This window comes from Triturus cristatus, chromosome 7, assembly GCF_964204655.1.
Source record: "Triturus cristatus chromosome 7, aTriCri1.1, whole genome shotgun sequence".
Taxonomy (NCBI): Eukaryota; Metazoa; Chordata; class Amphibia; order Caudata; family Salamandridae; genus Triturus; species Triturus cristatus.
The window spans coordinates 762,855,384-762,869,347 of NC_140590.1; the positions used below are offsets into that span (position 1 = coordinate 762,855,384).

A 13,964-nucleotide genomic window follows, 5' to 3' on the forward strand; every position below is an offset into this window, starting at 1 on the left:
TGCATCTCTACAACGTATCCGGGACCGGGTAGCCCTCCACTCTACCTCAGGTCCCAACACTACCTCACCCTGTAGAGTGCACTCGGAGCCCACCAACATTACCTTTGGGCTGCCGCCGACATCGGCACCGAAACTCTTTCAAATTCGGACACGTGTCCTCCACACGCAGTCCACCACCTCTGGCCTAACAGAACAAGACTCTTCAGGGCCACAATTTATCGACGCCGACACTGGCAGGCTCATGCTCCACAAGCGCAAAATCACGCCAGTCAGGGAAGAGGTGCCATACAAAATTCCTCTTAAACGCAAGCTACCGGCGGAGCAGGAACCAGTGCTACAAGAACACTTCCATCCCCTCCAACTAGATCCGCAGTCCTTTTCTCCTACCCCTTCTGAATCGGACCCAATGCAGGAATATGGTGGGGACGATACCTACTACCCCGGGGACGCAGATCCCGATGAAACACAAGATCCTGATCAGGCATGGGATGACCCCACAGACCAAAGTGTCACGCCACATACTCAGGATGCGCAACTCTACAATATTAAAACGTCTCCTACAGAGGACACGGCCGCATTTAATGCCCTTATCGAACGGGCTGCTGCTCATCATGGGATGGAGCTACATTCTGACGCCATTGAGGAGGACTTCCTACTTGACACTTTCGCATCTTCAGAAAGGACTGTCAAGACTCTGCCCATGCTTAAAGGGGTTCTGAAGCCTGCCAAAGACATTTTCAAGGACACCACAAGAGCCCGGGTGTTAAACCCCAGGATTGAAAAGAAATATAAGCCTGCACCTGGTGACCCTAAATACATTAGGGGTCAGTTGCCATTAGACTCTATGGTGGTTGCCAACGCTCGTAAAAGAGCCCACTCACAGACTACTGGTGATGCTCCTCCCCCAGACAAAGTGTCAAAGGTCCTTGAAACATCGGGCAAACGTGTTGCAGCGCAAGCAGCCAATATCCTGCGCATTGCCAATACACAGGCACTCCTGGCACGTTATGACAGGTCACATTATGACACGCTGGAGTCACTGCTCCAACACCTACCAGAGGAGTATAAAGAGTCAGCCGAACTCCTCATTAGAGAAGGACAACTCCTCACTAATGCGTCCATAAAATGCGCCCTAGACGCAGCTGACACAGCGGCCAGGGCAATAAACACAAGTGTCATGCTGCGACGCCATGCCTGGTTACGCATCTCAGGCTTCAAACCTGAGATCCAAAACAATATCCTCAACTTACCGGTTAACACGGAATTTTTATTTGGCCCAGACGTTGACACTACCCTAGAGAAAATAAAAAAAGACACCGATACTGCCAAATCTATGGGGGCGCTACAAACCCAACAATTTCGTAGTGGCTCCTTTCGTCGCACTGGAAATAGGGGAACGTCAAGGGGTCAGGGGTCACAACAACAGTATGCTAAAGGTGGCACACAAACCACCTACGACAAAAACAACAGGGGTGGATATCGTGGATCCAGCACCAAGGGCAGGGGACGTGGATATGGCAACACCAGGTCCTCCCCAAAAAACAAACAGTGACGCCCTCTCCCTACCCCCGACCACTTAACACCTGTCGGGGGACGACTCCAGCTGTTCCTGCCCGCATGGAAGAACATCACCACGGACAGGTGGGTCAGGGACATCATTCAACATGGGTACTGTCTGGAACTAACTTCCACTCCACCCAACATACCACCAAAGCACCGTCCTATGTCAGCCGAACACTTAGATTTACTCCAGCAAGAAGTGCTTGCTATGCTCGCAAAAGGGGCCATAGAAGTAGTGCCCATCGCCCAGCAGGGCACAGGGGTGTACTCTCTGTACTTCTTGATCCCAAAAAAGGATGGCTCGCTCAGACCTATCCTAGACCTGCGACCCCTAAACCTATATATACTATCGGAGCATTTCCATATGCTCACCCTCCAACAGGTTCTCCCACTACTCAGTCAGGGGGATTTCCTAGCTACGCTAGACCTGAAGGATGCATACTTCCACATACCAATACACCCTTCACACAGGAAATACCTCAGATTCACCATTCAAGGGAATCACTATCAGTTCAAAGTTCTCCCCTTCGGAGTAAGAACAGCACCCAGGGTCTTTACCAAGTGCCTGGCGACAGTGGCCGCGCATCTGCGAAGACAAAATATTCACGTCTTCCCTTATTTGGACGACTGGCTAGTTCAGGCCAAGTCAGCACAACAATGTGCCACCCACATGTCCCACACCATTCACCTTCTTCACGATCTGGGATTCTCACTAAATTACCCAAAATCAAGTCTCCAACCTGCGCACGTACAACAGTACTTGGGCGCGACAATCAACACTCTGGCTGCCACAGCTCAGCCAACTTTAGTGAGAATCAACAGCATGCAACTGCTGATCTCAAAATTCAAACCTCAACACTCCCTTCCGGCGCGAGTGTTCATGCTGTTGATAGGCATGATGGCCTCCTGCATCTTCATAGACCCACACGCGAGACTACATATGCGGGCCTTCAGGAGTGCTTAGCACGTCAGTGGAATCAGGCTCAAGGACAGTTGAAAGACCTAGTGTTGGTGAGCGGTCGGGCATACAACTCTCTGCATTGGTGGAATCCACAAAACCTTTGCAAGGGTCGACCGTTCCAAGATCCTGTTCTACAAATAATACTGACAGCGGACGCGTCTCTCCAAGGATGGGGAGCTCATGTACTCAATTACACAGTGCAGGGACTATGGACTACACAACAAAAGAAGATGCACATCAACCTTCTGGAACTTATGGCAATCTTCCTGGCAATGAAAGCATTCAAAGTACACCTGTGCAACAAGGTCGTGTTGATCCGGACGGACAACATGACTGCCATGTACTACATACAGAAGCAGGGAGGAACACACTCTCCACAGTTGTCTCATCTGGCTCAGAGCATGTGGAAGTGGGCCATTCAGAGGAACATGTTCCTCATGGCGGAACACCTCCCAGGCAAAGACAACCAGATGGCGGATCTGCTCAGCAGACACAGCCACCAGATGCACGAGTGGGAGTTACACCCATCAGTACTCCAACCGTACTTCCAGCAGTGGGGTCATCCAGAGATAGACCTATTCGCCACAAGGGAAAACGCAAAATGCCAAAGCTTTGCCGCCAGGTTCCCACATCCACAGTCGCAGGGCAATGCGATATGGATGAACTGGTCCGGCAGATTTGCGTACGCTTTTCCCCCAGCGCCGTTGATACCGCTGGTGGCACGCAAACTGCGACAGCACTCACTGACACTCATCCTGGTTGCTCCAACATGGGCACGCCAGCCATGGTACACCACCTTCCTGGAACTTTCCGTGGAGCCGCATCAAAGGCTGCGGATCAAACCCGCGCTTTTGACGCAGAACCATGGAGAAATTCAACACCCAGATCCGCAACAGCTGAACCTGGCAATCTGGCTCCTGAAGTCTTAGAGTTTGGCTACCGAAACCTGCCACCTGACTGTATGGAGATCATTAAGGAAGCTAGGAGACCCACTACCAGAGCTTGCTATGCAGCCAAATGGAAGAGGTTTGTCATTTATTGCAACAACAATCACATTAACCCGCTAGACGCATCTATTCAGAACATAATCTGCTATCTATTACACCTATACCGATGCACTCTGGCATACACCTCAATACGTGTCCATTTAACAGCAATAGCAGCCTACTTCCAAAACAGGCAGCACCTCTCTTTATTCAGAGTGCCTGCCATCAAAGCCTTCTTGGAAGGACTTAAACGGGTGATTCCCCCAAGGCACCCCCCAGCACCGGTGTGGAACCTCAACTTGGTCCTCACCAGACTAATGGGTCCGCCCTTTGAACCTCTCCATTCTTGTGAGATTCAATTCCTCACCTGGAAAGTGGCTTTCCTGGTTGCCATCACTTCCTTAAGAAGAGTTAGTGAACTCCAGGCACTAACCATTCAGGAGCCATTTATACAAGTTCACGCAAACCGGGTCGTACTACGTACCAACCCCAAATTCATGCCTAAAGTAATATCGCAGTTCCACATGAACCAAACCATTGAACTGCCTGTTTTCTTTCAAAACCCACAAAATGTCGCTGAGAGGATGCTCCACACACTAGATGTAAAGAGGGCCCTCATGTACTATATTGACAGAACAAAAAACTTTAGGAAGACTAAACAACTCTTTGTTGCCTTCTCTCCACAACACAAAGGCAACGCCATTTCCAAAGCAGGTATAGCCAGATGGATCGTTAAATGTATCCAATTTGTTATCAAAAAGCTAAACGCACAATAACGATTCCACCACGAGCCCACTCAACACGAAAGTTAGGGGCGTCCATGGCTTTCCTGGGAACCATTCCTTTACAGGAAATATGTAGAGCAGCCACATGGTCCACTATACATACATTTACCAAACACTACTGTGTAGATGTACACTCAAAACAGCAGGCAGCTGTAGGACAGGCTGTTCTCAAAACTCTTTTTCAGACTGCTGTAGCTGGCACGGGTAGCCGCCGCTAATAGGAGGTACTGCTGTGTATTCTATGCACAGATATGAATTCAGCAGCCCACATGCCTCGAATTGAATATGCTACTTACCAGTATGCATCTGTTCTTGGCATGTAGGGCTGCTGACATTCATATCGCCCACCCTCCTCCCCGGCGCCTGTCGCAGCTGCAGCTCTCAGAATTACTGTATAGCATGGTCATCACTTCCTGTATCTACTCCATCACTGCCACAATGGCGAAAAACAATCTGGGGATGGAGAGGATGACCATGCGCACTGTGGTCCCGGGGAGGAGTCACCCATCTCCGGATACTTCGAAGACTCTTCCAGGACAACAATGTGCAATCATCCGGACCCAACACTAGGCGGCGATCTATGCACAGATATGAATGTCAGCAGCCCTACATGCCAAGAACAGATGCATACTGGTAAGTAGCATATTCATTATCTCTCTCTGGATATCATATTCTGCCTGGTTCTCTCTTCTTGCCACTATTCTGTACTTAAAGTTGCACTTTTGGCATTTTGAAAACACTGAGGGCTTGATTTAGAGTTTGGTGGAGAAACACCCTGCCGCCAAACTGACGCTCTGCGCTTTTATTTAGACTCTGGTAGACAGCCATGTTTCAAACTGCGTTGCCCCCGCAGGGTCTGCCTTGGGAAAACCTACACTGATGGCGTGGCACAATTGGGGCAGTCTGTGTAGGAGCATCAGACCATCTGTCCTATTTTTGGCAGATGGTCTGATGTAATTCCTTTTACTTGAGGACCACCAATGAAACCCTGGCAGCACCAAATTGGGAAAAAGACTGCATCCCCTCAAGGGCAAATACTAAAGTGTCATGGTCATTAAGTTGTAGTTTTTCAAAGACAAACACACTTTGGAAAACAAACTTTTGATGAGTATCCCCCTGAAACATGGGAGCTGCTCATTAAGCGTTCATTGCCTTCAGAGGAGCCACCGCTGTCTCCTCTGAAGATACAGAGATCTTTGCAGAGCAGGCATAGATGGCAAAATATGGTGGGTGGTAGTCCAACCAGGAGGGGTAGAGGAAATTATCTCAGACCCAATAAGAGTGACTGGAGACCGGCTGCCAAAGCCTAAGTCAGCCATGAGATACTGCCTTGGTTCTACTGGTGTGACAGTAAGAAGGCTGTACACTGTTTCCTAGTCCTGAAATGTGGAAGTGTTATCTGATGTTCTCCTGTCTGACTGTGAAAAGTGCTCTCTGATTTTTTGTTGGACCTAGATTTCAATCAGTTCTCTGATTACTGAAAGTTTTGCTCTGCATCTTGATTTAGTTTTCCTTTCCTCTTTCCAAAAGGCTCCAGATTGGGTCGACGCAGAGGATTGCCATAGGTGCAGAGTCCAGTTTGGGGTTGTGACTCGTAAGGTGAGTGTAGCCAGTCACTGTAGTCTCTCCACTGCCCACTCTTCTGAGGCTCTCAAACAGTGTGTCTGATGCCATGGTTGTCCCTAGTCTCCATTTGTATCTGTTCTTCACTTCAATTTTTCTCGTGGAATAATGTTCCTTTGTTTGCTTTTGATGATGTTCTTTGCTCTGCCACAAGAACAAAGCCTGAGCCATTTCTTGTTAGTGGGTTGAGTCTTGATATTAATTTAGTTTGAGAATGCTTGTCTGTAATTTATTTGTTTTTCCGTCTGACATATAACCAACTGTTCCAAGATGCATTTCTATTTCTGTTTGCAGCATCACTGCCGTGCGTGTGGTCAGATCTTCTGTGGGAAATGCTCTTCCAAGTACTCAACCATTCCCAAGTTTGGCATTGAAAAGGAAGTGCGGGTCTGTGAACCATGCTACGAGCAGCTCAACAAGTAGGTTTATTTCATTGCTGTCCCCAGTCCTGAAGATCTGTCAGCACACATTTAGTTCAGTGCTGTCCCCAGTTCTTCAAGTAAAGCATTACAACCTATCTGTATATGGACTGTCATGTGGACTGTCCGCTGCAGGTCAGACTGCTCTATCCCTCACCCCATGAAAATCATTGTATAGGAAGGTCTGCTATCTCATGGTGTGACTCCCCTTCCATTGTCTTGTGGGTGAGTTTAGGAAGTGCAGGCGCATTTTGTTTTCCTGAATGAGCCCCAAAATAAGTATTGTATGGCATTGGTTGGCTTGAGGGCAACCTTTTGGAGTTGCAACTATCCATGCACTCAGAGCTACAACTTGAAGCAGATCTAACCTGTGCCCATGCTGTTATTGCCACTAAGGTAGCTCCCCTATTTTCTGCCTCTATTTACTATTTAGCACTAATCTCATAATTTATTCTACTTACTTAACTAAGGTAGAAACTCATGGCAAGACCATACTGTTCTCATCCAGGGGATACTCATCAATAGTCATAATCTATGAATAATCCCCGCCCATGTGCGGGATCCCGGAGCATATAGAAAATACATAGATATATATATATATACATATGTGAAAACATATACATGCAGCCTAAAAATGTTCAAAACATGGCAATGCTGTAAATTACATATGTTTGCATAGTAGTGCCCCCTAACCCGTAAGGAAAAAAGGAAGCATCAGGCAAATTATAACACAGCACTGCTTTATTGTCATAAAGCAACTTGTAAGTGTAAGCATTCGCCAGTAGGCTGCAGCAGAGTATCAAGAGACAAAGAAAACTGACACCTTGCCTTTAAGGCATTCGAGTAGGGGGACCGTGCCTTTAAGACCTGCATGAGACCCCCTGCTCCCAATTCGAAATGTTACTGGAAACCAGCAGAATCAGCGCCCAGAAGGCAGAAAAAGTCGAAAAATGCTTGAAAAAGCTGTAATTTCCAAAATTTCAGTCAAAAACTGAAGAGCTCAAGCTCCAGGATCCTCACAGAAGGAGCCGGAAAAAACTGGCCCAACTGCCACCTGTAATGCATCATGGGAGCAAGGGGTCTCATGCAGGTCTTAAAGGCACGGTCCCCCTACTCTAATGCCTCAAAGGCAAGGTGTCCGTTTTGTTTCTTGATACTCTGCTGCAGCCTACTGGCGAATGCTTACAATTACAAGTTGCTTTATGACAATAAAGCAGTGCTGTGTTATAATTTGCCTGATGCTTCCTTTTTTCCTTACGGGTTAGGGGGCACTACTATGCAAACATATGTAATTTACAGCATTGCCATGTTTTGAACATTTTTAGGCTGCATGTATATGTTTTCACATATGTATATATATGTATTTTCTATATGCTCCGGGATCCCGCACATGGGCGGGGATTATTCATAGATTATGACTTTGAGTATACCCCTGGATGAGAACTAGGATTACAGGTAAGTAACTAATCCTTATGGTCCTTCAGAATAATTAACACTCAGATGTAGTCATCCGAAACCATCTCTCTTTTCGTAGAAGGTTATCTTCAGGCTATGCAGGGACCCTAGTCTTATGGCCCATCCTGTAAGAAACATTCTGAAAATTCTCACCCAACACAAAACCTTGAAGGTTGATGGCAGCTAGCTGGTAGTCTGTTAATCCTACAACTACTCCCTGGTTAACCACCCACAGAAGAATAGATGTAGCCCTCATTAGAGGTGGCCCGTTTACTTCCCTTTAAGTCTCTCTCTGCCACCCTCAATTCCCCCCACAAGAGACCAATTCCCCTTGACAAGGATTGCAAGTGTAACCCTAAGGTTCCCCAGAAACATTAGGAATTATTTGTAAATCTGAGTGACTCGCTCCATATTTTCTCATTATTCTAAGAAGGTTAACTCTGAGATTTTAACAGTAAATGGAACCGCAGTGTTCACACAGATCTCATCATTCTGATGGGGCAAAGCTGGGACCTCATCAGTGTTATGGGGTGGCTCAAAATGAAGGCCTACGAGTAGAAGTCTCTGATGGTGATCTTTATTCTCTGATACCTCAATATGACTTATTTCCAGCAAACTATACATTTTGTGTTAGCCAGCAAATGATGGTGTCCACAAATGTAGTTCTACCCTATTGTGTATACACTTCTATCATCTGCCCTCTGTATAATTTTTTGTGGTTTTTTTATGCAGGGTATCTTTCGATTTCCCACTGTTTCCAAATATTGCCTTTGCCTTGACCTTTCTAGTCTGTCTGCCTCACATACCCCTACGCTTCCTTCTGATTAAATGTTTTGTGAAACAAATGTTTTTTCTTCTCTTTAGGAAAGTTGATGGTAAACCGGTCTCTGGCTCTGAGCTGCCCCCAGAATACCTGACAAGCCCCCTTTCCCAACAGTCTCAGGTGAGCATTCTGCCTGATTCTTTGTGTCTCTCTAGTGATAAATGTCACTTTGTAATGAATGTTGTTTAGGTACGTCATGTTTACTGGAATCAGGCAAAATCATATTGGCTGAGATAACACATGCCTGCATAGGAGAGCTATCTCTCATTGACAGACCTTGATGTAGGAGCAGTAGTGTTGTCCTTGGATGATTTTACAAGACTTCATGACTAACAAAGGCCAGTTATGGGTCTGCTGAAAGTGTCATGAGTGTAAGAGACGTTTCTCTGGTCTAAAACAAAGAGTCTAAGGAAGCATGTTTTGAGTTCCGTAGATGAATAACTATGGTCTAAAGAAATAGTTGATAGGTCTAGTGTGTGTTGAAATTAGGCTATTGTCTTTTCCATGAGTCCTCTACTCTTTAAATTGATGTCTTACCTTCTAGTTCTCTTCTGCTTTTTACAAATATGTCCTCTCTTCCTGAGCTCCTCTGCTTCATTCCTTTTTACCGGCACCACCTGTTCGTGACCTACTTCATTCCTCTATAACTATGCTGCCTCTTTCTTACACCTTGTTGAATAATATAGATCCCACTTTCCTGAGTTTCTGTGCTCCCTATAGCAATGCAGCCCTTTACTTTGCACCCCCCACTTCTTGAAATAAGCCCCTTACTGGACTTTCTCTAATTCCCAGAAAAATGCTGTTTCTCCCTGAACTCCTTTCCATCTCTTACTGAACTTCTCTTGCCACCACTTCCGGCCTACACTTCTCTCTCCTTCCTGAGCTTTTTCTGCCTACATGTTACTGTACTTCTCTGCACACCCCTGAACCTTCAAACAACATTTCGTGCTATGTTCCTGTACTCCATAACCCATGCCACCACTTCTACGTTCCTCTGCTGCCTTTGAAGATGCCATTCCCTGCACTCCTTTGCTTCCTGTTATGATGATGACCCTTCCTAGTCACTTCTCCTTAAAGCAATGTTGTCCCTTTCTTCGGTGCTCCCCCTTGCAATCATGCTTTTTGTTCCTGAGCTACTCTTTTTCATAACAATGCTGCACCCTTCCTGGCTTACCCTGCTTCCTGTAACCATGCTGTCCCTTCCTCAGCTGAGAGGCATTGGTAATAATGCAGCCAGCTGCTAAGAAACTCTTCTCCCTGTAATGGCCACTTTATGAACTGCTCTTCTTCACTTACAGTAAAATCTCTTGCTTCACTTCTCTGCTCTGTATAATGGTACCTTCCTTTCTGGTCTCCTCTGTGCACTTCTGAGCTTTTTCCCGCTGTCACGGTATCTGGTCTTGTTAGCCACTAGTTTATTGGTATGTTGTGGTGAGGTTGGGCAAGTGGGATGGCTGAAAATGGAGTTAGTGGCATTGGTGCAACTAGATCTTATAACAAGTCTTGCAGTGGTAGCAGTGCCACTGTGAGTGTCCTCTAACAAGAAGGGACAAGTGGATGAAAGGTTGCGCATGAAAGCTAGATCAGCGAAGCTGAATGACCAGACAAATGTGGTTGGTGAGAACCAGGTTTATTCATTTATCATTCTAAGACTTTGACAGGAAGAGCAATTTCAACAATTCCTGGCAGAATTTTGGACGTCACACTGATGTGGTACAGCTGATAAAGCACAACACAGAAGTTACAACTGACAGTACATTTTTACAGTAGAGGACTACCTCCTGCGCTCGTACGTAGTTGCAACTGATGGCAGACCAGGGTAGGGGATGGGCCTGAATTAGTTACATATGATGATGGGAGACCTGGAGCTGTACCTGCTGTCAGTTTGGGATATAATCTGAGGTGGTAGGAGTTGCACCCGACAGTGGAACAAAGTAGTAGTTTCTCCCAGTGCAATTAAACCTGACTAGGTTGCAGATAATGGGAAGAGGTAGCAGCTGCATCAGATGTTGGAGGAATACAATCTGAACTAACAGAAGAACCAGCAGGGCAAGCATTTACAGGTTGTAATTGAAGTGGTCACACATAATTATTTTAGGGGGTAGGATAAGCAAAGGACTTGGTTAGTGTGAAGTGGGATGAATTGATAATGGGTATTATAAAAGCAAGAGATGCCTGGTGCAAGTTAGGAATGGGAACAAAATATCACCGTGTGCTGCTTGCATGACTAGCGTAGCACCCATGTGTGCTGGTGTGGCTGCGTATGGGCCCTTCTTATGTGTTTTGCTTTTTGTTTTTTGAATCTTGAATAAGACCCAGGCTGGGGAAGAGGAGAAAGGAGCAGCAGGGACAGAGGCTCAGAGCAGCCGAAAGGTGAGAATTACTGTAAGGGACGCTTGAGAATATTCACCCATCAGCTTCTCTGCACCTCCCACACATGCCTGTTACTCCTCTCCTGGAGCTTTTGAGTTTACAGATATTGTATTCATACCTGAAGTCCCTGCATCCACAAACCTGATTTCACAGGCCATCTGTGAACCCCCTGAACCTGTAGTATGTATATAAAGTCCTTATTCTACCCCAGGAAGTCATAAAACCCAACAACCGTGCAGTTCCTCCCTGTCTTATTACCCACAGACCTCATACTCTCCTTGCAAAGCCACAGAACTCACAGACCTTGTATTTGGCCCATGAAGGCACTATGCCCAAAGACATTGGATTGGTCCCTTGATGCCACTGGACCATCACCCTCTAGCCCCATGAAGTCCTAGAACCCAAAGACCATATATTCACTGTATCCAAGCAGTGGTACCCAAAAAGCATGTGCTCAACTTTGAAGCTGTAGAACTTGGCCCTTTTACTTTTCCTCCCTTAAAGGTCTTGTACCCACAGTCCTTTTATTCATTCCGTGACACTATAGTATTTAAAGACCTTATATGTGCCCCATGAAGACCAAGAAAACATCGACTTTATACTTGCCCACCAAAGTTCTAGAGCACAAAAACCTTGTATTTGCTTTTGTTACATGCTGCTTACACTGAGTTCTTACATTCTATGCACATGGATTTTGTATCCTTCATGAAAATGTAGCACAGTCTCTTCTAGAAGCCTGAAACAATGGCACCTATACCTTGTACTCGCCCCCTGGAGCTGTAAAACCCAAATGCCTTGTGCAATTACTCCCTCAAGACCTAGAACTAACACATCTTGTACTCACCCATTCATGAAGCTTACAGACTGTATCATTCACTTAACCATACAACTCAGGCTATATACTCCTCTCCTATAATACAGCCATAGACCCCCACAGATCCTTTAATTAACTCCATATTAATCGCATACTTTATGCTCACTATTTGACGCCTTAGAACCCATATACCTTGCACCACCTATGTTAAGCCTTACAACCCACAAACTTTGCACTTTCCTCCTGAAACGATAGAACCCACATATATTTCATCCACCCATAGAGAAAATAAAGGTCTAGGGCCCGATTCACAGAACTAACTTAAGACAAAATTCTAAACTTACTACCATTTTGGTATTCACAGAAGGCACTTACTCATTTCGGTATTCACAGAAGTTAGGAGTCCTAAGTTTAGGACTCCTAAATGCCTTCTGTGAATACCGAAAGCCTTAAAATTAGGATTTTTCTCAGTTTAGTAGTAGTATAGTTAGGACTCCTAACTTTACTACTGCTAAACTGAGAAAAAAACCTAATTTTAAGGCTTTCGGTATGCACAGAAGGCATTTAGGAGTCCTAAAGTTAGGAGTCCTAACTATACTACTACTAAACTGAGAAAAATCCTAATTTTAAGGCTTTCGGTATTCACAGAAGGCATTTAGGAGTCCTAAAGTTAGGACTCCTTACTTCTGTGAATACCGAAATGAGTAAGTGCCTTCTGTGAATACCAAAATGGTAGTAAGTTTACCCCACAGTTTAATGGATTAACTCTGCAACTCCAGCACAATACTAACAGTGATCGTGTGAAGTCCCAAGGGTCTTTGCAATAAATAAGTCACTCACAAATCGGATGTTCGTCCCTGGGAACTCTGGTGCCCCAAATTGTTTCCCCTTCAGTCCTGATATACCTTGTGCTCTTAGACATTGCTAATATCCGTGAGCTCTCCAGGTTACTAATGCCTTACCTCTATCACTCTTGTGTAGTGCACTTTGCTAGGCTGGTTTTCCTGATGGGTGCCTTCCCCTGTTAAAGCCCAGCCCACCCCCTTCCCCTCTACTTTGGCCTGCTGGTGGGTCATTGCATTTTCTATCAGTCTCTGACCTTTAAATTCTATTTCTGCATGCTCGTGGGACCTATTTTCAGTGTCTGATTTTTTCTGAAGGTCTTCTCATGCCTACATTTTACCTCTAAAGCTCTTGCTTGTCCCCTCACTCGAAGAGCCAGACCTTTGTTCTGATTTTTTTCTTTTTCAAACTTTCTGGTCACCTTTCAGCCACATGCTTTACTCTTGTCCTGGTCCATCTTGGGGTGGCTCCACATGCTTTTCTCTGCAACAATCTCTCCTTGCTAGGATTTTTCCTCTTCTACCTTTGGTTCCTACAGCATGTCGTTTGCACCTTTACCCTCTGAGTGCCAGAATCCTCACCTCTCTGCGAGCTAGCTCCTGACTGCTGTTGCCTCATTCAGGGCTCTCTGTTAATAAGGACCTGCCTTTCTCTGTTTGCGGCTGGTGTCGGGGATAAACTGACTCTCTTTACCCACTCCATCACTCTGGGGAGAGAAGGTGGCCTAACGGCTAGGGCAGTCGACCTCGGAGCAGGGGACCCCGGTTCGAGTCTAGGCAGGGGCGCTCAACATTCTGTGAATCTGGGCAAATCACTTAATCTCCCCGTACCTGACAAAAATAAATGTGTGCGTCTGTAACATAACTGGTGCTCATGTAAAGCACTCTGATACCTTCGGGTCTAGTTCGCACTATATAAAACTCTACAAAAGAAAAAAAATCTCACTCTCTGGTCTTGTTTAACCAACGGCTTGTCTGCCGCCAGAGATTTAGGTCACAAAGACGCTGTCTGTGCATTTCCAGTTAAAGTTTCCTAGACAAGCAGTATATTCCTGCCAAAACACAGTATGTGAAGCAGTTTGCGCTCATATACAAAGAACCACACTGTCTCATTATGGACATGCGAGCATGACTCAACAATCTTCTACATCTTCGATTCCGAGAGTAGTTCTTCCACACATTGATGCACGTAGGAACTCTGTTTCATTCTTACAAAGTGACCTTTAGCACTGGATTGATGCTTATTGAGATTTCTTTAGTTCCTGTGCTATTTACCCTTGTTTGTTATTGTGTCCTATCTCTATGTACGGTTGTGCATCAATT

General features: G+C 45.7%; 1 protein-coding gene across 4 annotated transcripts in view; it reads left to right on the forward strand.

The window, feature by feature from the left end:
- Positions 1-13,964, forward strand: part of HGS (hepatocyte growth factor-regulated tyrosine kinase substrate) — a 289,334-nt gene that overhangs the window by 109,299 nt on the left and 166,071 nt on the right. For 2 of the 4 annotated variants that reach the window (XM_085617506.1, XM_085617507.1), the window contains exons 7-10: positions 5,823-5,891; positions 6,210-6,334; positions 8,654-8,732; positions 10,926-10,985. In XM_085617506.1, the coding sequence (XP_085473632.1) occupies positions 5,823-5,891; positions 6,210-6,334; positions 8,654-8,732; positions 10,926-10,985 (333 nt within the window). The remainder of the gene's footprint in view (positions 1-5,822; positions 5,892-6,209; positions 6,335-8,653; positions 8,733-10,925; positions 10,986-13,964) is intronic. The other 2 variants (XM_085617508.1, XM_085617509.1) reach the window with 1 other exon arrangement.